This window comes from Sander vitreus, chromosome 20 (genome assembly GCF_031162955.1).
Source record: "Sander vitreus isolate 19-12246 chromosome 20, sanVit1, whole genome shotgun sequence".
In the NCBI taxonomy this organism is placed as follows: Eukaryota; Metazoa; Chordata; class Actinopteri; order Perciformes; family Percidae; genus Sander; species Sander vitreus.
In genome coordinates this window covers 19,377,136-19,404,689 of record NC_135874.1, presented here as the reverse complement: position 1 = coordinate 19,404,689, position 27,554 = coordinate 19,377,136, and the positions used below count along the sequence as shown (strand labels likewise).

The following is a 27,554-nucleotide window of genomic DNA, read 5'->3' as shown; positions in this document are numbered from 1 at the left end:
CTCTAACTTTCTCTCTTCGACTCTTCTCTTTCTTATGAGCACATACAGAAAGGCCAGTTGAGCACAACTGCTCACACCACCACCCTTCCCCTTCAAATTCACTGTCAAATCAAAGAGAGGAGGGAGGGTCAAAAATTTAAAAACACAGAGAAGTTCCAGCCAATGGGGGCTCATAGAGGCACACGCTGTCTCCTCCGCGTGGCTCACCACAGAGTATCAGATGAAGTGCTTGTGGTTAGCGGGGCCGGGTCACGTGAGCAGGCCCTGCGGCGGCTGAAGTGCTCTGGTTCCCTGATTACAAGGCAGGGCCAGCCAGAGGCCCCATCTGAGCACGAGCCGCTGGCGCTACCGCTAGCCACTGAGACGAAAGACACAGCAACTACCGTTCCCCCTCAGGGCAGTGTGTGTGTGTGTGTGTGTGTGTGTGTGTGTGTGTGTGTGTGTGTGTGTGTGTGTGTGTGTGTGTGTGTGGGTGGGTGGGTGTGTGTGTGCAACGTTTGAGTATGACAGGACTCAATCTGGCAGGGACAGAGAGAAGCCCCCTCACCCCATAAAAGGTTCTTCAGAGAAAGCCACAAGTACAGTGGTCTCATCTTCAAACAAGGAGCCGTTATGGCTTCCAAATGGAGAAAATGGCTGCCATGCCTGGCAAGCAAGCCACCACACGACCACCACTAATCAGATTGGAGGTATAAAGAAAAGAGGAGAGGGGAGGACAGTGGCCACACACTGATGAGCAGCAGGCTAGAAACTTCAGAGAAATGAGAGGAAAATGCCCAGGACAGTTTCCCGAATACACACATGAGCATATGGAGACTCTGTGGTTTCAGAGAAGAAACCCCTGAAAGAACATTTGTCTAATGTATGTGCAGGAAATCATCCCACGTTATCTGTCATTGGATAAAAAAATCTGCTACTCTGAGGCAACGGGCATGGAACAAAAGATCGAACTTTGAAGCATGAAAAGAAGGCATTTACAGCTATCCTTGAATTAGCCCCTTGAAAATAGCTGAGTGCCAAGTTGATAATAAAGAACCACATAAAGCTGCCAGTGAACACACCCTGAGGAGTCGGTCCCTGCTGAGGTTTCCTCTCCAAGGCTTTAGTGGCAGGGGATGCAGGGTGTGACAGAATAATTAGGAGAGAAGGGTGAAGGAATTAAGTTTTTTTCAGGCTTCTTTTACAACCAGCATAAGAGGGAGATAGTAAGAAAGAGGACTATGGACACAGCTGCGTATTGAACCACCTGTTTGAATGACACGCACACACTCAAAAGTGAACGTGTTGACTCTCGCACTGGAAACTCTGCTGCATCCTACACACCATCCCACTGCAACACAAGGCTGACCACAGCTCAAGGAAGTGTCAAAGTCTCAAAAACACACAAAGAGACATGAACAATAAAAGTATTACATCCCCCACCCTACACATGCACAACCACCAACAAACATGTGGAAGTCTTTACCTTGCAGGCTGTAGTTCCCTCCCTCAGTCCTCAATGTATAATTACTGTGCTATTAAGCCCCTGCGGCAGTGTAATGACTGACTACGGTGCTGGCACTGAGTGGGGAAGTGTCACACAACACAACTGGTTTTACATATTGAAATTACAGTGTTTCACACACAGCCACCACTTACTTTGGAATGGATAAAAAAAAAAGAAGAAAAAAAAAAGATTAAAACTCCAATTTAAAACTAATTGTCAGGTTTTTAAGAATTCAACCATGTTATGGAATAATGGTGCATCAAAATTGTCCTGTAAATCCTCATTTCTTTTCTTTTTCTTTTTTAAACTTGGGAATGCCTGTCAAAAAGAGTTTTTTTCTTCTTCAAAACCCCTTCAAATGTCCCATCTGATCTGATATACAGGAGCTAAAAATAGTGACTGTTAGTGACTTGATCCTTTTGCTTCTTGCAGGAAAGAGACCAGGCAGCAGGGTGATAAACCACATGGGGAAATTTCAGAGGGCCGAACTGACCTCAGGGTAGTTTATAGTTGCAACACGACAGCCCTCAAGCTGAGTCACACAGCAACCACTGGTTAGACTGTATTAACATACCGCTCATAAGTGTGACGGACAATATTCAAACGTGGATGTGAAAAATAATCACTCCTAATGACTTCAACATCACCATATTTGAATTATAAGAAAGTAGTGTAATGGTAAATTGTCACTACTATGGTGCTATCATGGGGACTTTATAGATATTATTCTTCGGGGACTCAACATTGAATCAATTTGCATCCAGCTGCTCCATTTTCTGACAGTTTAATAAATGCTTCTGTGTGTTTAATGTGGAGGACAAGACATGATTTTCCAAGAACAAGGCGGAGATGATAGTTTTATGCTTACTTTGTAGAACTTGGCTCCGGTGTCATTCTGGAAGAGACTCAGACTCTTGCTGTCCAGCCTCCAGTAGTGTCTCTTCCGCTGTTCAAGAGGGAGAGGAACGCCAAGTTAGTCCAAACGACAAAACACACATCACCTACCAACATTACAGTGCTTTAAAGTTTAGTTTCATGAGGAAAATACCTTCTGTGCTGAATTCAACACATGTGAACAGCTTTGGAGAAGGAGTTTTCCCCAGCATACAGGCTAAGCACAGCCCATTTCAGACTGGGCTCCTTTGTTGGGCTTTTGGGGTTATCAGTCTTACCAGGTTGTCCCTGCTCGTATAATGAACCATCCAGCCCTCCTTCACCACAGTGGAGCTCCGCCTCTTGGTGTGTTTGATGGACTGGACCACCCGCATCAGAGGGATGTTGCTGCTAGTGGAAGGGCTAGACATACACACAAAATTAAGATTTCATGAATCAATATGGCAATTACTTACTCTGTCAGGTCTGTCTACATATACTGAAACAATAACAGGTTACATTTCAATTGACCTGTAGCCAGCTTATGAAACCTTTTATATTTGTTTTTCTAACCACCCAGTGTCTGCTAGGTCTTTCCTAACAGAAATCCTGCACAGGAAGTGATGCATTTTATGTTTGCAGCAGTGGCAACACTACTGGAAACATTAAACGCACACTGCTGGTGTAGAATAAACATAGGAATTGGGCAGTTAGACCTGGTGGTTTAAAACATAACCGCAAAGTCCCCGGTTTGAATCAGGCCAGAGTGGTGCCACCTACTCTTCATCAACAGAAAATCTACAATGACACATTATCAGCCATAATGTTTGTCTCTGAATGGGGTAGCAGCCATGAAAATGTGGTAATGTCAAACTGGATAACCTCTGCTTAAATCAACATCTTCGAACATACCTGATTGTCTTGATGGGCTCTTCGTCCTTCTCTCGATCCAATAAGGGAGAATCCATGTCGAACATCCTCTCATCGGGAGTGGAGGGTTCCTCTGGGTCGTCCAGTCCTCTGCCGCCATCCATATCGCCACTGTCCACCTCCATAGTATCCATGGTAGTGTCCGAGTCCGGGCCAGGACTGGCTGGCTCTACACAAATACATTAAATATGCAAATATTAAAAAATTGCAAATATCTGAGATATATCTGTATATATAACTGTGCCTGTGAACTTGGATGAAGAACGTACCTCCATTGAAGTCCACCTCCCCCAAACAGTCTCTAGGTACCTTTGAAGCGCATCGCTTATGGCAGTTAAATCTGCAATCTGGCAGATGAAATAAAAAAAATAAATAAAAATGACTCAAACACATTATAATCAGAATCAGAATCAGAAAGGGTTTTGTTGCCAAGTACGTTTTTTAACACATACAAGGAATTTGTTTTGGTGTTGTTGGTGCACGTCACACCATTTAATTATAGTAAAGCATCACCAAATAGTGACACAATGTCTTTGAAACTCTTCATATATAGTCCTACCTTTACACTGCATTCCCTGGCGAAAGAGACCCTTGAGAAGACGCTTGCAGTACTGGCAGATAGTGGGACGAGTGTAGGTGTGAATGGCGAAGGTGTGTGGAACCTTAACCCGCCCCAGCACCATCTTCTCCATCCAAATAGGCCTGCCACTCCAGGACAGGATCCGCTTCCCTGCCTCCTGATGGGACCTCTGCTGCGGAGGTTGGAAGGATGGGGGGAAAAAAGAGAAAAGGAGGGACGTTGGGAAGAATTAAAAAGCCATATGCAGGAAGGAAGTGAAAGGGAAAAATAAAGGATCAACAGCCTCAAAGGGAGTATTTGAGTGATAGGGAAAGACAGAGTGAATAATGATATGGCAGTAGAAGAAGAGAAAGACATAAGTGGAAAAGGGAAAAAAGAAATCTGTCAAACGGAGTTAGCATGACTTTGCATAGTTAACACGATCCTAGTGGTCTAAAGACGGTTATTAGATTTGTCATGTTTTACCACGTATAAGCATTGTATATGAATAAATCAAGCTGTTTGGAAGCTTCAGAAATGGAGAGGGAAGCTTTCTTCATGCAGATACTAGATACAGAAACTTGGACTTTTAATGTCATTAGTATAATTACATTTCCTGATGACCTTTAGTGGCAACACAGACAAGAGGGGAATATTCCAGTGCAGGCTTATGCAAAAACTGTGTCATAAAAAGGATCTCTCCACTGAGCTCTGTGCAGCTTAATTCAATGTTCTGCATCAGTGGTATTTTACAACAGGGCCCAGGAGATTCACCCATGGAAACGAGCCACATTTGATAAGTTTAACAGTTGAAACAAAGCTTGTGAGCAGCATGTGAATTGACTGCCTCACATTCTTGGCCAAATCACCTGGCTCACAGTCTGATTTAGGATAATGTCTGAACTCCGGCCAGCTCACTTTTATGTGTGAGGATAATAAACATCACCCCCCTTCATTCAGAGGACAAGCAGATACTGATGTCACATGTTCACAGCGCTCTTTGAAGGGTTTCTTCACTTCTATCCAAGCACAATCAGAACTCACCTCGTCCAGGATGACCACGGCATTTTCGGGAGGTGCCGTTCGGGGGACGGAGAGGGAGGGGCCAGGCAGTGAGACATTGGACAATCGCCTTTTCCGGACACCAGAACAGTTATTTGGGATCTTAAAGGCGCAGCGCTTGTGGTAGTTTAGCCCACATCCTTAAAACATGAAAACACAAATGACATCAGTCACAATCACTAAGGTAGTATAAATGCTACAGGTTACAGTACATAAGGGGTGAACATATTTTTAATTTGCAAATCAGCCACACGATGGCCCCACTGATGGCTTGGAAGGAGAATTTATGACTATGAATGTTTCACTGGTAAATAAATCAATTTAGTTCATATGTCAGATGGGACTTCAATTGCACCCTAATGACATGAAAATGAAAGAGTACAATTCAAATCTGATCCAATGAGGACCAAAGAAAAAAATGAAAAGGTGGGCCAACATGCCATAATTCCACTGGGATTTGAATGTTAAGCATTTCACTGGCTACACTGCCAAATCTGTCTTTTTTGCTTCAAAATCTCCCTGATACATTGTTGAAGTCAGAGATTTGGTGTGTTTGCGTGTGGATACAGTAGGAAAGAGTGATTTTCCCCCTGAGATACAGTGAAAGGTAAAGTTGGTTAGCTAAAAACCTTGTGATGACACAGCACGGTTCTGTAGTATTCAACAAGGTGTGTGTGTGTGTGTGTGTGTGTGTGTGTGTGTGTGTGTGTGTGTGTGTGTGTGTGTGTGTGTGTGTGTGTGTGTGTGTGTGTGTGTGTCTAACCTTCACATTTGAGCCCCTGCCGGACGAGACCCCATAGCATCTCCCCGCAGTAATCGCAGAAGGTGGGGGCCTTGTAGGAGTGGACATAAAGGGCATGGGGTCGTATCTGGAAGTCTTCAACTGTGGCTTGAGCTAGAATCAATAAACAAGTGGTATAACTAAAAGTTGGCGAAAGCAAAACTAATCTGGAAAACAGTTTGTATTAAAAAAAACAACTACAAAAAGACAATTGAGGAGAAAAGATGGCATAGGAATCAAAAAGACAAGAAGATAACAGCCATTTAGCACACGCATCTCACAGCTATTTCACACAGTTTTTTAATATAAAACCAATATTGAAGACGATACACAGCCTCATCATAAGTAATCTAATAGAAATGAGATTCTCTCTGCAAGTGTTCTGATGCAAACAAATAAATCGGACTTCATTCCAGTGTATGTCTACGCTTCTGCAGTAGAGGGCGCCACATCTGCAAAGACACTCAATTTCATCACTCTAAGTGATAGGGCACACACATGAGACACCAGAGAAATGCAGAATGGTCCTGTTATATCAGTCCATCTTTGTTATTAAGAACACACAATTAAAACCAACAGACCTGTCCCACTTCCTGTTTCTCTCTTATCTTTCCTTTGTGTCTTTACTGTTTTGTGTCAATGAGACACACTGAGCTCATTGTTGGAAGCAAGCGCTGGTTAATCATGGCTATGACTCATCAAAGATGTGAACATGAGTAAGCTATGGAGGTGACCGCTGGCCAAAACCTGGGTGTGCAACTGAAGCTTCAGACCTTGCATTAGCAACGTGTTCCTGTGCAATCATTCATGCGTCCGCAGTGACCAATGAGGGAACGGTTAATCTCAGGTTAAGCTGCAAAACCTGTGTGGTGGCCATGATATGGTCAAAGTGTTCTGTGTGTTTAGGTAATTTCCTTTTAGGTGATTCAACCAAGCACATTTGCTCTAGGACAACTGAGGACAATCTCAGCAGTTGTGACCGTGATGAAATGCAGACTTGAACAACAATATATGACGATGTGGCCAGTAAGAAAGACAAAAGCACTTTCTTTTGCTAAGAATCTGCTCAATACAAAGAATAGAGAGAACATCCTTTAAGCAATAAATCAATTTAAGATTTGGAGGAATAAAAAATAAAAAATAAACTCTACATGTCACAGAAATCATCATGGGCAATAAAAAGCCACTCACGCTGAACCAATCTGTTCATTTGACAAAAGAATGCAACATTTCCACAGGCAGGACAGGTCAAGGGTGAATTCTAGGGTCAACCCAAATAGTGAAACAAACCTTTTCTTAATTTTTAACTCATTTCCTGGGACCGCTGCTCTTCAATTATCTGAGATGTTCGTATCTATTCACACCATCAATACACATTGCTCTCCATTTCATAGAAATAGGATGCCTGGCGGAGTGATTTTCACAGTTTGGGTTCGATTTGAAAGAGAAGAAAGAACTCAAGCAGCTCACATGTCATGGGGCGAACATAGCTTCCTGGCACAGACACATGAAAGGCGGCATTCATGAGCTTTTTTACACACGTCTGCAAACAACTGACCACTTCTTAGCAGTAGCGCCGCTATGCAATGCTTGCCGTGCTAATTAGCATCAAACGACACCAAACACAAACTCCACACGTTTGTTGCAGCACTTCTCACGAGCGGAGAGGCTTACATGAATGCTTTATCTGTTTGCTTTGAGACACAGAGTTTCCATTTGGAGGCCACAAGTTTCCATCTGACAAAAACAAGTTTGCCATATTTATGACAAACAGAAGGTATTGTAAAATATCAATTTCACACTGTCAGCAGTGGTGAATAAGGAGCTTGTGAAAGTGGGTGGGAAATGTAAGGGAGTGAAAAACAGAACAAAGGGACAATCGGTCAGGCCAAACCTCAAACCTCATGGGGCGAGATGGCCTGCGCAGTGTCCGCTGTGTCCAGGGCCGCCCCGCACATCAGAGCGCGTTTACACTCCACGGGTCTACTACAATCACTTACTGCAGGAAAAACAAACCCTGTTCTTTGAGCCCACAGCCAAGAAAAAGCCACTTCTGCCTCCCTCTCGCAGCGAGAGAGATATGCAGACCGTCTCTATCCCACAGCTGCGGAATCCAACAACAGGTTGGTTAAGGAAAACTTAACGGAAGAAAACAGGAGACAAATTGTGGGGCGGGAAAAACAAGGCTTATAATTTCTCTGAACCAAATGAAGGGCTTGGGATCTCTCAGCTCGTGTTTCTCAAACAAAGATCAAGTGTCTGACATGCAAACCCCCTCTCATGAAGAAGGCCAAGTGTTAGATAAAATAAAGAAATAAACAGCATGTGTAGCAAATCCGAGATTGGACACTTCTACGACGGTTTTCATCAGGTATACCTCAGGCTCTGTCAAGCTCTCATGCTAGAGCTTCCACCTGCAGATGAATTTGTTGATGTAGGAGGGATTAGAATGAGAGAAAGCGAGGAGGGAAAGAGAGCAACAAAGACTGACACAAAAGAGAGCAGCAGACAAACACAGACAGTGAGAAACAAAAAGAAGGAAGTTCTCCAGTCTTTAGTCTACATTCCTCAGCACTGATGCCTAAAGATGCCTCAGATCCTGAACCTATACAATCATCCCCTGTCTAAATCCCCCTTAAACAATACTCTCAGCCCAGGAGAGAGGGGGAGATATTCAGCACAGGTGGTGTCAGGTGCTTCCCAGTGGAGACAGATGGAGCAGGAGAACAGATTAGAGCGGAACTGATACTCTAAGCCATTTGTTGCTCTCAGCAGTGCACAGGAAGCTGATTCATTCATCGCAAGAAAACGGCAAAGAAAAGCCAAACACCTGCATAGCCACTAGAAAGGTGGACAATCTGATGGAAACTTTGACGAGTAAGAAAGAAATAATGTTTTACCACAAAATAAAAAGCAGGTGAGTGAGCAGGGTGGAGTATCGGGTGATTCACTTGCAGTCGTTCAGTTGACGACATCAAATTGCACAAGAATAATATTGCATTTGGACAGCAGAGTTTCAGTGAGAACAGCGGACTCTGATCCACTGAAGTTCCCTTAAACAAGACACTACAGGCTGTGTTTACTGGAAGGTGTGTCAACTATGACTAGGCACAAAAAAAAAAGGTGAAGCTTCCTCCAGTTTATTAGTTTTAGACCACTGTTTGGACTTTAAAACACATGGTTTGTACTGCTCTGTTGAATGTTATGGCCATTTGTATCCAGTTTTGGAAGTCTGAAGAAGCAAGACCTTTAGTCTTAGTTTCTTTGGGCAATCTTTGCTGATATTTCAACTGACATGAGCATGAGAAGATGTATAAAAAAACTGTCAAGAGTGACCAATTTCTATTATCTAAATTTCCACTTTTCTAAATACTGTATACAGGACACATATGCTAAAAGTCTCCTGCTGTTTTTTTTAGTACTACTTCGTTCATCTTCAAACTAATCTGAGATGCTGGAGAAAAAAATGGTGCGCAAAATCAACACATTCAAGGTGAGACACTACTCATCCATTTGTATTTTCACTGCAGCCTACATACCAGATAGCACCACCTCAATGAGGTCCCCTTCATGGATGTCCTCTGCCGAGGTTAGCCTCTGCAGGATGTTCTCGTCGTTTAAGTCGTGGCGGAACAGCAGGATCTTGTCGTACATGCCAAAGAAGCCACACTCTGGGAACTGGAGAGAGTTGGAGATACAAATAAAGATATTAATGAGGCTATAAACCTAATAAATAATGACACAGATGTAATGTGTAAGCAGAATGTCTGGACATGAATGGATAATGCACTATGGTGGGTCCACATCTGATACAGCAACTCTGATACAGCAACTAACTTTTCCTGTAAACACACACACACACACACACACACACACACACACACACACACACACACACACACACAAACTAAACCTAGACAAGACGGGTCGGGCCTGGAGCTGAGCGCACCGACGTAAAAAAACCACGTGATCCAGGAAGGGGGCGGAGAGTAGGGTGGGAGAGGGAGACGGTGGAAAAGGAGGAGGTAAACATCCTGAGAGGAGTAGGGGAGAATCAGCTCACAGGGAGTGCAGCGGCAGTCAATACTGAGTCACTTCCTGTACTGAGAGCAGCCCCTGACACAAGGAAAGGGCTACAACCAAATGATATGCACAAAACGTATACTGTATATGTAAATATCAACTGTACCCATACACTTAAAATTGACAAAGAAGACTCCTGCTTTGAACACCAGCTCTCATGTCCTGCACAGCATAACATCACTTTGCAAACCTGACAGTGCGGAAAAAGCCAATCAACAGTAAATGGATGCTCAGAGCTGTTGTGCATGGTTTGTATCAAAAGTGGGAATTGGGGCGCAGTCATTTTACACCATGGCTTGTGCCCAGTCTTCGGTGCCAAGCAGGCAGGGGTACTGGAGGATCCACCAGCTGTTTCCCCTGAACCAGGGTCATGCACAATGGGCCACTTAGAACAATGCCACTACGGCCCAGGAGCACCGGGGGCTGGCAAAGCGTCTGGGCACGGGACACACAAGACACCTGGAGCCTTGCTACTGCCAAGAAACACAGATACAGAGACAGTGAGACAGATTGATGGCTCAGGAAAACAGGGGCCAAAAGAATGAGCCGTCAGAAGGCAAAAATGTAATTCTGCACAGAAACTGATGACAATTAATGCTCTGGGAAGTGGACTAGTGGTTGGACAGAGAGACACACAAAGGACCTGGTCCCCCTGCCCCCAACCTACACTCTGAGAACAAGTTCCCTTCAGGGATCAATAAAGTACGGCGTCATAACACATAACATCACTTCTTGTACAGCAGCGGGTTTTTTCCATGAAAGTCCCTGCTTAGAATAGCATTCATGAACTGTCTATAGGCACACTCTAAGAATAAAGAACATGTGGCTGAAGCAGCAATAATCCTCTGTAAACTTATTATGCAACACTTGCACTGCACACAATGCAATGTAAGGCAAATTGGACCAATCAGTCAGTAACCAGGATATTGTTTCTGGAATGATACACTGCTGTTGAGCATTCCAGATGTGATATATGTTCAATTCACCGCCAATGTATTAGGCTGGAGGTAGATAACGCACTGCCAGATATTTTCGAAACCAAAACTTTCCGCATTACTAGACTCTACTCAGGGTTTATTAGAAAAAAATGTGTTTTCATGTAATTTGGGTGAACCCTTTAAATAAATATGGCGATTGAATGAGAGTGGTGAATTACTGCATTATTTCCATCTCAATAATTGCGAGAGTGATCATTCCTAAATGGGTGTACTGAGGTTGTGTGAGCTTGCATTCATAGTGTAAAATTATGTACAGCATGTTTTTTTTATTACACCAGTACAAACTAAAAAAAACACACAGCTAAAAGGGCTTTTGGAAATAGAAACACAACGTTCTGACACACACTTACGATCACATACACACATTGCTACCATGATACTGATGGGCTGATAATACTGTGGTGCAGACTATAGGTAAGCCTTCACAAACACCGTGGGCCTGTGTTTGAGTATTCATGTGTTTTTGCCAAATGTATTTCACTGTATATAGAGACAACCTCATCCTTCCATGTGTTACATTAGGAGTCAATCCCTGTGTGTGAGGATGATTTACACTGCATCAAAACTATTACAAAACACAAACATGAGAAGCTAACAGGAGAAAGTTTTGCCAAGCATGATAGTAACGCAAAGGCACGTGCCTTTATAATGGAACATTTCCAACTTGCCCCTTCCTTCTGACATACCTACATCCTAAACCCTGACACCCTCTGAGGTGATTAATGCTATGTGGCTCAAACAAACACCACACAGGCAGGGGGGCATCCTTCCTGAGCCGGCTGCAGTGTCACAGTGGGGTTTTCCTCCACTCGCCTGCTTTCGAACCCCGCACGCACATGGGTCAATGCCCAAATCTAGCCAGCTGGAGTCACCTCCTCTTGGCACCTCCGTGCAACACTTTCCACTGTACAGAACTGGTCCCATTCCAGAGCAGGAGAATCTGCAGGCCAGCACGTTAACGGCTGTGAGGGCAGAGGACACTACTTTTTTCCATGCCCCATTAAAGCAGGAGGAAGCCAGAGGTACAAGAACAATAGTTTGGCAGGTTTAGGACACAGTATGTTGTTCAGATCACACAGATAAAGTGATAATTGATGGCTGAACCTGTGTGTGCAAAGCAGAAATATCTCTGTTCACACACGTTGTCAGCTCCCAGCATACACGCATGTAAAAACAAACCTCCACCGTGCTCCTGTACACATATGCACACACCATCATCCACACATGCTACTGCATACATCTCCGAAGCCCTTAGTGACTAAGCATGTCTTTTGTCATCTTCAAACGCAAATCCATTCAGCCGAGCAGCCGCGACCACACACGCACACCAAAGACCCCAGCGCGGAGGAGCTGTGTGTGAGGTCCACAAGTCAGGCTGGAAAGACGAGTGGAAAGGGGCTTTGCAGTAGTAAGCTTTTGTTAAACGAACTAATCCGCCATTGATATGCTAAATCCTGTTATAAGGAAAGAGAGTGAGAGGCAGGAGAGAAGAGAAGAGGAAAGAGGGGAGATGTTTGGGGGGGCAGGGAGCGGGACAGATCTGAAATATGGTACTAATTCATTGAGCGCCAAAAACAAATTACCTCAAGACAGCCATGAAGAAATGATCTGGTTTGAATAACCAAGTGTGCCATTTGGCACTGAGGAATATTGATGCTTTCTCTTGCATAGCTATTCCTGCAATCAGTTGCATTGTTAAGCTCAAAATGATAAATTAGGGAAATGACTCATAAGTCATAACTCATGTACAATGTGACATTAAAGCTGGAAGAAAAAAAAAATAGCTGTGTGTTGTGTTGAATGTTTTGATGAATTTCTACGCTTTCACAGTAGAATAACCAATGTGTGAAGACACTCAGTCACAGGACAATAAAAACTTTTGTCAAAATAGAAGAGTTTTCACATGATTATGCGGTTAGACATTTGTGTTTCGGTGCATGTGTGATGTGTGCCTGAGGTGGGTGGCAAAAGGGAAGCAGTGTTGAGAGCGGTCTGCACAGGCTCTGACAGATGGCCATGTGATTACAGTAAGGAAAAGTATGCTGCTTGACCTCAGGCTGCCTCACACCTTTATTAGTCTGGCAGCAGGCCAGACAGCTGGGGAGGACAGTTACAGTGAAGTGTCCTTCTCCAGATCCGTCTGCATGAGCTAAAGGGTTATACACACTCTACAGTACATGTGTAGTAGGGCTGAACGATTAATCGTTTTCAAACCGAAATCGCCATTTGAAAGACCGCGGATTGATCGAATGGTGTAACATTTGGTTTAACATTTTTTATTCCACTTTTTATTATTATATGTACTGTTACTTCATAAGGTACATGCTGGAATACTGTTACATTTCACAGATTGTCCCATGCTTATTAAAAGAAGAACATTTATTGCTGGCACTTCATATCTATGTTCTCATCCTTGCATAAGAAAAAGGAAAAGTTTTATCTGTTACACAGTGAATATTGAACTTTAGCTAAACTTTTTAAAAATATAATCACAAATCGAAATGTAATCGCAATATCTGGCAGAAAAATCGCGATTTGATCGTTCAGCCCTAATGTGTAACTAAACAATGCTATTCATAACAACAGCTAGCTGTAGGTCATGTGCACACTGAGGTAGAACTGCAACTAACAATACACTTTTTCCAGATTAACCTGTTAATCATTTGGTCTAAAATGTCTGACAATAGTAAAAAATAAATGCTCTCATTGCGTCTGGCCCTGTCCTAAAATCCGGGCATGGATATTTTGCAAGATATGGGAAAGATATTTGGTGTGGTTTTTTTCACATTCTCTTTGCTCCTGGGTCATCCAAGTCAGGATGCAACTGCTGGTGCTAGTTCTGGCAGATTACGATATGTTTGCATATGTCGCAAGGAGGAAGCTCTTCACCATGCGTCATGGGTAAGTGCCAAACTTCTCACTAAAGCAAACTGACTTAAGATAATCATGGAGTGTTTTTAATCTGGAATAATTGACCATCAGTTTAGAAAAGAGCACAACTAAGTAAACTGTCATTATTCAAAGCAAAACATTTACATTAGGAAAACTAACCAATTTTTTGAAACTCGATGTGCCAGGTATCTTGCTATGTGAGATTACTGAACAACAAACAACACTGCTTTACCCAGTGTAGGAGATTTTACGCATATTACTTTTGTTTTGGCATTTCAATGGGACAGTGCACCTGGAAAAAATCAAACTAAAAATGCAAGAGATGATGGAAAACATTAGACAGGGTTTTTTGTTTCCAGCTGGGAAACTGTGTTGAAAGTGAATAAACAAGACTCTCACTCAAACACAACTACTTCTGAGGTGCCCCTGTATCCAGGCTGAAGACTGTTGTTGTACTGGTCGGCTCCCAGGTATGAATGTGCAAAAGTGAATGAAGGTACTCATCCTGTGTTAGTATTAACAGTAGAGGATTATCTAAACTCTGTGCAGAGGACAAAACCTAAAGATTTTCATCAAGGTACTGAGTTCATGTGAAACATTTAACCAGAGTCAGGAGGTATAAGGCTGTTGTTCATTTAGCTTGAGGTGGCAAGATACACACTGTCACAAGATCAGTATGATACAAGGTGTTTTTTTTTACCACCAGATAAATAAGTCCATTATAACCCTGAAATTATCTAATAGTACCACGACACAGATCACACTGCCCCAGAGATCCTCTACCAGAAGCCACAAGATGTTCTATTTGTCTCTCTGGAACAGAGAGATTTCTTAAAGAGTCTTTAACTTTAAAAGGAGAAAACTAAGACATTCAACATTCAAACTTGGTAAATAACTCCAAGCATGACCTGATGAGTTTTAATGTACAGCAGATTTAATAGACACCATGTGTGCTGAATGCTCCACAGTAAGTCATGAAAGTTCCACTGAGCCATAGCGAGGGCTTCACAAATAGGAAAACAGTTTTGATGTCAAAACAATGGGGAAACCATTGTTTGACGTTGAGGTGTATGTTAATGCCCACAACGGAGGAAAATATACTTCAATAAGTCGTCTAGCGAATGCATTGGAAAATCCAATTATGTGCTCACGAGAACCTTGAGGGAAAACTGCGTAATTACTTTGTTCAAGTCACATCAAACACAGTGTGGAAAACTGTGTTAATTTATTAAAGTCAACAGTGGAATTGTATTTGTTTTCATTACATATCATTAATGTAATACCAAGCAAAAGTTTTCCACACAACATGGTACGAGAAACACATGCGCAGCGAATTATATTTAATGACTAGAAGCGGGCATAAACATATTTCATTTGTCACTTGGAGCGAGGCATCAAGAAAAGGCGCACTGGAAACACGCTGGTTTTCCACTGTCTTGTTCAACATTAAGTGTGTTTTGGTCCTCCATTAACAGTTTCCATATACAATAATTTGGCTGTAAGAATTTTAACTAATTTACTATGATGGTGCAAATGTCCTCACTGTACTTTTGTTTATTTTTTTACTAGTTCCAAGCCTAATGAACTGACTGGAATCAGCAGTGAGCAGAACATCTTACACAAAGTGTTGAAGTGCTACCGCAAGCACACAAGAACAACCAAACACATTGCTACTTAACCTGTGACCTTTCGAGATGAAAAACGATTGCTAATAAGCATCAATTCCACATCTGAAGCACAAAATAACGGTGGCTGTTTAAATGAAAACACGCAAGAGAAATGTATTAGGATGCAAAACACACCATGAGTACAAGGAAGGAGGCAAGAAACTCAGTATGTGGTCTCAGAAATAACTAACTGACTTGGCAGGAAAATGTTGAACTATTCCTTTAACGTGTGTCCCAGACCTAGTACATTTTTGTTAGCGCTAAACCGATACTGATATTGATATTTAAAAAAATGTAATAACAATGCATCAGCCAATCTTCTTCTTTTTTACATTAAACAATAAGGAGCCCTTCAATTTGGTTATTACAGGGCTGTGACCATGTTATGTAATACATGGGACACTTTACATTTGAAAAATACTTGTTACTTCTTTCTGGTGGATAAACTTTGTGATAAAGACACTCTTTTTAAATTACCTCCAACAATTATTTGCCATTTATGTACTTCAACTTCTTACATTAGGTCGGCCGAATTTATCGGTCTAGTTCCAGTTTGAATGAGCTCATCCTCGGAGAACTTGAGAGCTTCACTCAGTTGCAACAGATGAAACATTTACTAAAGTCAGAGAGCTTTGTGATGCCATGTGACAGCACCTACCACACCACCCACTGTTCTATTTTTCTGTAAATGATTTTGCAGGTTCTTACAATATCCTGTAGATCTACTGACCACAATCTATGATAACTCAAGCACCTGCATATAATGCACTTCCTTTCTGCTCTGCAGCCAGTGCATGAAAAGAACGGCTTAATTTCAATGGTACATTAGATAAAACTATTTGCTCCTCTGTTTGCAGGCACAGGCCAAGAAAAACACACTACAGCTGGAGGCAGAAAGAGCAAAGGAGGGGGGAGGGGAGAGGGAGGGGACTACCCTGATATGGTTTATATTCAAGCAGGCATCTTTGTGCACTTGCAGGATCAGATCAAGCAAACTCATCCCATCAGTCTGCATAACATACACACATTCCTACCATGTGTTCCTCCTGAAGTCAAGTCAGCGTATTTTCCGCTGCAAAAAGGAAGACTCTACTAAGTGTAACCAACTGAAGCAGCCACATGCAGCGGAAAGGAAACTCATTTGGTGGGAGAGCTGCAAGAAAAGCTGTGACTTTCTCACTCTACAGGCTGACTAACTTATTTCCTTCCATGTGGCAGATTGGTTCATTCACAGGTTTTTACTGTATAAGGCTGTATCATATGGAACACGGCAGTATGTTCTTTAAAACAACAGATCCGGTCACATCTGATGCTTCTCAAAGTTTCAGCCTAGCGTGGAATAAAGCTTTACTTGAAATACATCTGCCGCTACAGTCAATTTCAATGTGCATCACACCGTGGCAATGCGCTTTCAAAACTGTAACACACACCAAACTTGAAAATCGTCACCATCACTCAGCTGTAACTTCTCCCCACTTAATGCAGCTGCTTTGTACGAACATGACGCAGGAACTTATTGTTTGGCCAACACCTCAGAGCCCTAGGCAACTTGTCACTCTTTGTCTTTACCCTGCACGTTTCAGAGAAGTGTGAACACTGCAGCCTGGCTGAGGCATAGCTCACTGGTAGGAAAAGAAACGCAGGGGTTTGAAATAGTGCCCTATGCAAGTGTTCATATGCAATTAATTCACTGCTGGTTTCCTTCTTACCGTAAACTGAGAACTGCGTATGTTAGCATATGTGTGTATATCCATTTCTGGTGCAGACAAGGTGGAATCACAACTCTTAACCACTGAGCTTAGGCCCAGGGCCTTGTCCAGACCACAGTGTAGTATGAGACTCTACACCTGTCATCCTAGACCTCTCTCAATCATCAGGAGATGCTAACAAAGCTATACCGCTTACCCATTTTACATCAACCACAGTGGCTGATGGTTTCCAGCCAAATCCCTATCCTGGTTTTACGAAACGTTGCTCTCCAAAGAAAATCCCGCAATTATATCACCAGGCTTTTGATTATTTGAATCCAGAGAAACAATAGTCTTCTGTGGTAATTTGGCCTCAAGTACAAAAGCAGTAAAGTGGAGTGGAGAGATAATGGTGATGAGGTCAGTGTTTGTTGCTAGCCACTGTATCCCCAATGAGAGAATGAGAGCCAGGTGGAGTTTGACCTTATAGCACCATTTCTTTTTACATACATGACAGAAACTGTCTCATCTCTTTTCGATAACTGCAAGTGTGTGTGTGTGTGTGTGTGTGTGTGTGTGTGTGTGTGTGTGTGTGTGTGTTGTGTGTATTGCATGCGTTAACAGTGTCCAGAGGCGAAGCAGAGAAGAGGAAGCCTGAGTCACAGGATCTAAGGCCTCTCAGGAAGAGAGCAGTGTGATCTAAGACATGCTTGGCCAGGCCCCCGCACACTGCAGATGAGTTATAGCCCCGCCGCGATCCTCCGCCAGCGCCTCCGCCTCGCAGATATAATGCAGTACACACTCCATCTCCTCTCTCTGGCCTGGAGTGCAGGGGACAGCCACCAGATTCACCTCCACACGGGGCAAATAAACAGGTGAACCTGGGAGGAATTTATGTGAGATTGATTACAACTACACTTTCTCGTGTTCTGGCAGAGCAGGAGGTCAAAAGGTGAGCGGTAATAGCAGGATGCAGGAACATGCTGCTGTTGCTCAACAGAAACATTAATAATTGCTATGGGTTTGATGTTACAGAAAGTGAGCAGGCGCTAGCTGCTTGAGGTTTTCTCTTTTTTTATGATGTAAAAATGAGGACTTGCTTTTACAGACGTTCTTTTGTTGAATTAGCGTTTTCACAGGAATACAACTGTACCTATGTAAAAGAACTACATTAACAAAACTATACCAACTACTCAGTGGAGCCAAATTCCAACACTCAAGCTGTCACCTATATCAAAATATAGACACCAAAAAGGCAATTTCTCTGAACATTTAAACACACAGACAAGAATAATGGCAAGTGCAGTGTAGAGAAAAGCCATTTGAACGCAGGCACACAGACTGAACAGGCTGTGCTGCTCGACCGACCACAGCAGATTGGAGAGCAGGAGCAGAGAGAATATGGAAACAGGGAGCGGCTCTGAGGGGAACTAACCGAACAGTGAGTATGGCTGGAGAAAGAGACACAGTGGCAGAAGGAGTCATGCTGAGTGGCTGACTGTTTCCCCTTGGGTTTAAAAATGCTCAAACAAGCCAATCAAACAAGTGCAATTGTAATACAACTACTTTTCTTTGCATTTGGCCTGTGGCAAAGACATATTCCCTTCATAACACAGTAGGTTTCTTGTTGTATTCTCTTTGTATCAACATGTAATTGCACTTCCCCTGCCACCTTCCTATCAGTTTGACTGATCACTCACTACGCTGAAAGACAGGAAAGGCAAACAGTGCTGAGAAAACAACACAGAATAAGACATTCTGCAACGTGCTCCTACTGCAGGGATCAATAATGCCACGCTGATATGACTGTGTAGCTACAACAGACACCATGTGGTCTTCATTGCAGGACACCGGAAACATTTTTGGCATGTTAAAACATCTGTTTGTACTAGCCTTTTGAGTTCTTCAGTTCTGAACAGTGACATTAGCGATTAACCAGGTCAAATAAGCGAGGGTTAATATCTTGAAGAGGGCAGTGTGCATGTCAATCGGCCCCTCCTCTTCAGCATTTGTCATGGTTGGAGTCCTCTAAGTGTGCTGAGGTTGTCAGCAAGTGCAGTGAAGGAAGAACTCCAGTCTAAGTAGAGGAGAAACTCAAGCTGTTAATGAGTAAATTAATAAGGGAAATGAGATATCCTCTTTCAGCGAACTGTGTTATGCTACGGTTACAAATTTATGAATGGAGTTTCTCCGGAAGTGCTCCTAAATCACCACATGTGGTTGGCTTCACAAGGACAAAGTCACCAGGATTCCTGTGTATTAAATGGTTCAACATTGCTGCTGCTTACCACTTCAATACAATCACAATCAAAGCCCATTCAGCCAGCATTAACAGAGATTGGAGTGATTCAAGATTATCTCCCACCACTGGCAAAAGTCAAGTATGGTGAAGGGCATTTGGGCAGAAAATCCAAAGCAAAGCCACACTTGGTGGCAGGAGCGGCCTTCTATTGATTGGTCTGGCACAGACTGAACGGCAGCACATCAGCCGTACGGTGGCCGCAACCCCCTCTGTGCCCCATGCAAGGCCTGCCAATAGGGCTGTCCCCCTGTCCCTGGAGAGGACCACTCTTCTCCACTCTGTCATTCTCTCTAACTCTTGTGGCCAGGCCCTGTGTTCTGCCTTGCCACTTTACATTTAGAGGAGAGCAAGGCGGCAGAAATGTGCACTACAGATGGTAGAAATTACTTAGTTCACTTAACTTCAGAGATTTTTTTTTTTCTTCCCTTTTTCTTCTCTCTCTCCCTTTTCCACAAATTACTCCAAGACTTGGGAAATTGATAGATTCCTTGTGCAAGTAGGCTTTTGAGTTGTACATGGAAGGTTTTTTTTTGTCAGCAATCCCAATTGTGATATCAATTTAGTGAACTTGGTGGCTTTGGAATACATCAGAAAGCCTGGAAATGAACACTGAAAACCATCGCAGTTGGAAAAAGGCTAAGGCCATAACCAAGAACCAATACCAACAGTGAATATTTTGACTTAACGGTGACCTATTTTTATTTTTTTTTTAGAAGGAGCTGAATGTGCTTTCCAGGAAACGTCTGGCCTCATGTATATCACACAGAAAGCCCTGTGCTGTTGGGACGTCCTCTGGGGTGAAATATGGCTGCCAGCTCCATAGGAACATGCAGATGTGAGCTTATACTGTCGAAGGGAGGGAGAGAGGGAGATGGTGGTGATTTATTTCCCGCGTGTTTCAGTTAGTTTTGGTCGATGTGAACTGCAGTCTCTCCATTTTCCATCTGCACCTTTCTTTCTTGCGATTTTCTCTTCTCATTTTCTTCTCCTTATGACTATAGATACCCACGCAAGGTCTATCTTTATGACAGACCTCAACACCACAAGCAGATCTTAGGTGAAAGGGCTGATGAGATTACAGTTATTTTTGATTCTATATTCAAAAGCTTAATCACCAAAGCTAAATCTTCTAAACACAGTTGGACACAATAACCTTAATGGCACCTAAAGGCAGATACAACACCATCATGAAGTGTAAAAATGCAGACCTAAAAAGCTGTCTCTACTGTTGCAACTCAATTAAATTAATCTTGAAGAAGGAATGTTGAGCCAATCTTTTTTTCTCTGCCAAGTGTTACGTTGCATCATGCGAGTGAGATTGCTCAAAGGTTTAGAACTATCCAAATCCTTTCATTTTTATAATATAATGCTATTTTACTGTACTTTGTCCAACGTAGCCTGTTTCTGACTCAAAAAGGCCTTTGTCTCGCTAATTACAGAGGCAGCTGTACAGCCCTCAACCAGAGACTGCGAGTTACAGCACTGACAAAACCAGTAGGGAAACCTGTGGCTGAGGCAGCTGCCTTTCACTGCATTTCCAGCTCAAATTGCAGCAACATCCTAAGGACAAGCGCTAAAAGTAAAGTATTCATAAAAAAACATTTGAGGCGAAGGTTTAATGTTTCTTTTTCCATTACCTATGCCAAAAGAACTTCAAATGTCCTTTATCCTGCTATTAGCTTTATCATCCCTTTTTGATAGCAAGAAAAACCTTTAACTAATGCCAAGCTACGCTGTAAATTTATATAAAACACGTTTCTACCAACATTTACCAAAAAGCATCTCCACTGTGTATTTGTAGGATATTAAAAACAGATAGCGCCATTGACTGTAATCGCCATTGCAGCATCCATTAAAATTTGTCAGATGTTCAGTACTACCAGAGAAAGTGTTTAGCTTCGAATATTTCAGTTTCCTAGCAGTCTATTCCCACCCATCCCGAGCAACATCACATCATCCTCCAAAAATGCCTGGGTGAAGAGGAATGTTCTGTAGCTGGCTGGCTGTCCAGGCTGACCAGCTGGCTAACTGGGAGTCATTCTCAGGGAGTCATGAACTTTTGTCCCGCCACTGCTCCCTTGCTGGCTGCACGAGAGGACTTGGGCGACACCAAACAGGAAGCGCTCAACAAGTGGAAGCTATGGATGTTTATCTCGCCCCATTCATCAAGCCCCAAAACCAGACAGAAAAGTCAGGACCTGACCAGTGAAACAAGCCTGTCCCGTCTTGGAGTTGCATGTAGCCACAGGGGGTTGTCAATGCTCTGTTGTGAGTTAGATGGAAACCCGACTGGGAGGGTCTCCACCACCCATTGACTGGCTCCCTTAATCCTTTCTCACAGTCCTCTAGGAGCCTGGCTTCGAGTCAATGCTCTTGTGCCAAGTGGTGACACTAGAACGGTCATATTTTAAAGTATTCAGTAGATTGCAGGAGCAGTGACTGCAATAGCTGCTCTAAAAGACTGAGACTGAAGCTACCAAGATCAGGTTGCCCTGGACTTGGAAGGTTGACCTTAATCACTAAAGTTGGTGAATTAGGTCCAAACCACTACTATCACAACCAACTTCAGATCAGCACAGAGAACAGAAAGAAAACAAATCTACTCTGTGGACGCTGGCCAAGTCATGTGGTTGAGTCTTTAGCAGGAAGGCACATGAGCCGTACAAAATCTATACAATACACAGCTATTATAACAGGCTGCATGACTCCCCGTCAAACAATGACACTGATTCAAGACTAAAGTGTTCAGGAAAGATATGAAATGTCAACCTTGAAGCCATTACACATTAGATACAGTAAAAGAGAGCGCATGCAAACATCTGGAAATGTTACAGCTGCATTTGCTATGGCATACAGGCTTGTCTCTATGGTTTGTAAAGTCATTAATACAAAGGCTCATTGAAAATTGGACATTAGTGTGTCATGATGTTGCTGTCTATACATCAAAAGACCTCACACATCTTCACACTCTAGTTTGGCAAGCCAGTGAAGGAACAGGCTACAAAGAGGAACACTAACAAGAAAACTAAAAATGTGCCGCCAACAACAACAACAACAACAACAACAACAACAACAACCGTGCAACAAAGTAAAGCACTCACTTCAACTTTCTGTCCTTAAGCTATGGTCACAAGCTTTGAGAACATCGTGAAAGAATGAGATGGCAGATACAAGCAGCCTAAATGAGGTTTCTGTGTAGAATGGCTGGGCCCACTGTCTGCAATGAAAAGTATGAATGTTAAGCTGGATATACAGTATACTAATGCGTTAAGGGGCATACCTACGTAGATGACATTCACCTCATTTCACTTCAATCTTACTACACGTCAGGGGGCTGCAGCAGCGACAGAGATACCACCTTGGGACCGCAATGATTGGTCAGCATGGGCTGCTTGTGTTTTCTCCTAAGTTTCTGATGCCTGTGGAGATTGTCGAGAGTGAAGACATTAAGGAAGTTGAAGAAAAACGGTAGTATGAAGACAGTGATTGCATGGCATATTCAGTACTAGACATGTAAAAAATAATGGCGAAATTACATTACAAGTTAACTTGATGTAACTTCAGTAACTAAGTATGTGTGTAGCCCAGCATCTCTCTGCTTCACAGAGTAGGTACTGTGTACTGGGGAAAACCCAGAGCAGAGACAGGACACACTGGAGGAACTACATCTACCAGCATGCCTGAATGCAAACTGGGATGCCATGAAAGGTGCATCTAGGTTGCCCTGCTGGCACAGGGACCCACATAATCAGCAGAAGGATGGACAAATTGCTCAGCCACAAGGTTGAAAGCTAGCAAGATCCAACATGATCATGGTTTACACACAACTAAATCCCACTGTAAAAGTTCATAACAGCCGATACAGCAGAAAACCTGACACTGAATGGACAGATTTAAGTCGGAATAAGAATCCCTGTTTGTTGCATGGCTGAGTGGTGAGTCACTTTGTGAAGCAGGCCAGCTCTCAGCGGAGGAAACAGCAGCACGAAGGGGGGAATACACTTCCATCCAGACTTTATCTCTTTTTACAGTCACTGCTCTATCTCCATGCAGATATTACCACATGAAGTCTAAAGCGTTTTCCTGTCTCGCCTCTGCTGACAGACACCTGAGCTTCTGCTGACTGGAGACATCCTGGGACGACTGTCAACGGCTAAGCCCGGGTCAGAGATCCTCAGCTGGAAAAGTTGGCCAGGATGAGCGGACTTTGTTAAAAGGCTCACCATTGTCAGGCATATTTTAGAACAAGAAGTGAGGCCGGGATGGACTGGAGAGCGCAGAAGGCCAACAGTCATATTTTCCATTGATATCAAAGCCATGTGGCTGGATTTCATGAAATAGTTGAGGCAGTACACTGCATTTGGCAGTGTTTAATAGAAGAAATGTGGATGAACGGGCTGGATATGTTATGTGGTGATGACAGTATATTATAATGAAAAGGATGTACAGTATGTTCAGATGTTAATTGTCTACACTATAGCCTTTTCAAAGTTCCCATGGCCATAAATTAGATAGTTTCCTGTCATATTTGATCAGAGTGCATGGCATCTTTAAATGAATGATTCAAAATGATACACAGACAATAGGTGATCCTGATCTCAATTTGGCACATTATCAGCACCCACTGTACTATACAACACATATCAAAATTCATTGAAATCGTTAATTATACTTCAAAAAAAGAGCAATAAGAATAATTCATAACACTGGATATTTGGAACACACCAATTCACTATTTTCACAGTCTAAAGCATTAAAATGACTTGACCTAGTCGAATTTCAAACAGCAGTAATTATGTTCAAGGCGAGAAACAATGTATTGCCTGGCAATATACAGAAAAGATTTTCTGAAAGAGAGGGGGGCTACGAATTAAGGGGAAAGTCAAAATTTAAGACTCCCAGTTTTCGAACTACAAGGAAAAGTTTCTGTTTATCTGCCAGTGGCACTACATTTTGGAATAAACTAAATAATGAATTAAAGCAATGTCTAAACATATTCCAATTCAAAAAGATGTTCAAAGAAATGATATTCCAGAGGTACAGAGAGACACAGTGCAATTAACAACCTGGGCTATATTGAACAATTTGTGGTATGTGTATAATTATTGTTGTGTTTGGGTAAATATATGAATGTGAATAGAACTTCTGAATATATATTTTCATTGATTACAGATTTATTATCTCTATAGACTTATTATTTTGTAGCTAACTCATTTAATATGATAGAAAGGGTATAAAGGGGTAGGAGTACATACGTTTTACTTCTTCCTACTCCTTTTTACATGTGTAAATAGAGGTCTTTAAGTACTGGAAATTATGGAGTTTTATTTTTTAACTTTTTTTATTACTATTTTTTTCTGATGTTTTATTTTATTTACATGTTCAAAATAAAAGCTATCAATCAATCAATCAATCAATCAATCAAACCACTCACACAGAATGCACTGCACTGATTTTCTTTTACGGGCTGTGTTCAAAGCATCATATTTCCCACCCTTTTCCTGTTACAGATTCTTGCAACTATGCCAATATGTTACAGGATCCATGTAAATATGCGCAGTGATGAGATTTTCTGCTCTACAGACCAGAACTGTTCATAACTAGCTAGCGAGAATCAGCAGACCTCGTAAAGAACAACAACATTACTCTGCTCCTCTGGAATGTCAACTTGGACAACGTGGAACCAAAGGACACAGGCTCAATACAGAAAGGTCCTTCACTATCTTCCACTTGTTGTTCAACACAAGTCTGTTCCTCATTCTTTGTTTCCTTATTTCCATTATCATCATCTCAAACACAAATATAGCTCTCTGACCGACCTAAATGTTCAGATCCTGGTGGCTGATGAAAGTGCTTTTTCTTAATCACCCTCTTTTTATCCAGTCGATGATAATTACCGACACAAAGGGAGTAATCATCATTATTCACAAGAGGTTAGAAAAAAAAAAAGCAACGTGCGGATGCACACAGGAGCCATTTCATTATTCCAACAGGCTTTGCACACCATTAATCCTACACAGCTATGAAGTATGCATGCATGGGCTCAAAAAATACTGAGTGAGAGGCTTAGAGCACCTATTGCACATACAGTATGTTTAGAAATAATATAATTTGAGTAGATAAATAATAGATGTTATCAACTTTCAATTTTAATTTGCAATACTTATTGTATAACTTACTGTACAAAGGTACTGCTAGTTTAACGCTCCAGTTTATGTGAAATACTTTTTTGGTGTTTGCACTAGTGCAAAACATATTTTTCTGACAGACAAAACCACTTCATATGAAAGGCACAACATCTGTGGTGAGGTAGCTTATGCTTACTATTATATGGGGCCACTTCAAATTAGAAAGAAAAATGTCATGTTTTATCCCCATTCTTTACTTTGCACGTTATAAACAGACCATGATCAGGACTGGCCTAACCACTTCCAGCACAAATGAACAAGAACAGGCAAATTAAAGCTGGCGCCGTTGATTTGCACTTTAGATATTCTCACACAAGCAATATATGAGATGGCAAATGATGAAGCCTATACTTGTATTTAAAGCCACTTCTTATGCTGAGGCTACACTCCACTGTCATTACAACACATTACCAGTGGCATAGAGCCACTGCCGAGTGGCCGAGCCTTTTCTGTAGTAGCCCCCAAACTCTGGATTTCCCTACCACCCCATATCAAATCCTGTAACACAATTGCCAGTTTTAAATCAAACCTGAAGACACATTTTTACTCTCTTGCTTTTAACTCCATTTTCCATTTTCAGAGCAATGAACCGAACTCAACTTTTTCTTATCTTTTTGTATTTGCATATTTTGTTCCATTGTTGTTTTATTCTATGTTACATTATTTGATTTTACCTTTGCCTAACTGCTTTCATGGAATCTTGCACACTTTAAGGCATACTGTTTCTGCCTTCCCTGCTCTACCTGTAAAGCACTTTGGGTCAACTGTTGTTCGTTTAAATGTGCTATACAAATTAAATGACTTCACTTGACTTGACATAGAAAATAAAGTAGGTCCAACACTCCAGTAACATTATACCACAATGTAAATAACTACTACACTGTGTGCTGTAACTGGAGGAGCATCCGTGCTGTCCATGTGCATGCTTCTGCGGTGTTGACTCATTTTGGGATACGAGGCCCAGATGTCTGAGAATTAAACGAATATGGTAGAAGATGGCAAAACACATGTTAGTGCATCATGTTGGTCCTCCGCTACCTTGGGTATTCCTGCTAAAGTTTGAAAACAAGCCAATTGTAGTTGGTTTGCATGTGTATGTGGAAAACCTTTCACTTCAGAAGACATTGGAGAAACAATGTTTGATGAGAGATGTCCTTTCTAACTGAAAACAGAGTGTGAATCATATGAAAGGGGGTGCTTCGATAAGTCGCTTACCTTCTGGTCCACTATGGAGCACACCAGATCCTTGACAGAAGACAGCGACAGGTCACTGGCCTCCAGGTTCACCGTCTCTCTGGTCAGTCCTATCTGCAGCAGGAAGGACACCCCATGGAAAGAGCTGCGAGAGTTAGTGGGGCTGGGGATGCTGTGACTGCCGTTGGACAGCCGTGTGTACAGCAGTCCGGGTGGGCTCGGCGACGGGGCGGACGACGAGGATGGGTGGTGCGGATGGAGAGAGTGGAGGAAGGCTCGAGGTAAGGATGGGGGAGAGGAGGCAGACATTGGGTTTCTTCCAATGGCAACGTAGAATGTTGAATAGTGGAGGTTTTAGTGAAGGCTGGCAGAAAAAAGCACAGTTGACTCTTGGTCGGGGAAATCTTTGGTCTTCATCAGTGGTAGCGAGTCAGCAATATATAAGTTGATCAAAGTGACATTGTTTTTCATGAATTAAGAGGGGTAATAGGTGATCCGCCCACCTGAGCTCATAGAACACACACTCATTCACTAGATGGGCAGGCGATGGAGAAAAAGTCTGTGAATAATTCCGCAGACTTCTCACTGCAAAGAGCATCATATCCTGAAGTGGCGCTCCTTCTCCTTACTGAAGTCAGTAATCCATTCTGACCACAGGAAGCCTGTCACCGCAAACAGACACACACAGTGCTATTTTTAATAATGAAAAAAGTATTCACCTGTCTGAATACAGTAGAGACAGTAAAGGACTGGTGCACATTAGAGGCTCTCATTCTGCCTGGCTGTATGAATGAAACTGCTACTTTTCTTCTCATTGTAACACTTTTTAGTTGAATTTATTTAGAAAAACA

General features: G+C 42.4%; 1 protein-coding gene across 4 annotated transcripts in view; it reads right to left on the bottom strand.

Annotated features, from left to right (window-relative positions):
* Positions 1-27,554, bottom strand: part of prkd3 (protein kinase D3) — a 35,957-nt gene that overhangs the window by 7,332 nt on the left and 1,071 nt on the right. The window contains exons 1-10 of one of the 4 annotated variants that reach the window (XM_078277897.1): positions 26,725-26,813; positions 22,621-22,740; positions 9,231-9,369; positions 5,674-5,805; positions 4,893-5,050; positions 3,849-4,041; positions 3,559-3,636; positions 3,272-3,458; positions 2,659-2,782; positions 2,355-2,432 (exon numbers count right to left, since the gene is read on the bottom strand). In XM_078277897.1, coding sequence (XP_078134023.1) covers positions 2,355-2,432; positions 2,659-2,782; positions 3,272-3,458; positions 3,559-3,636; positions 3,849-4,041; positions 4,893-5,050; positions 5,674-5,805; positions 9,231-9,345 — 1,065 coding nt within the window. In that variant the 5' untranslated portion in view covers positions 9,346-9,369; positions 22,621-22,740; positions 26,725-26,813. Of the gene's footprint in view, positions 1-2,354; positions 2,433-2,658; positions 2,783-3,271; positions 3,459-3,558; positions 3,637-3,848; positions 4,042-4,892; positions 5,051-5,673; positions 5,806-9,230; positions 9,370-22,422; positions 22,539-22,620; positions 22,741-26,724; positions 27,366-27,554 lie in introns of those variants that run through there. The other 3 variants (XM_078277895.1, XM_078277894.1, XM_078277896.1) reach the window with 3 other exon arrangements.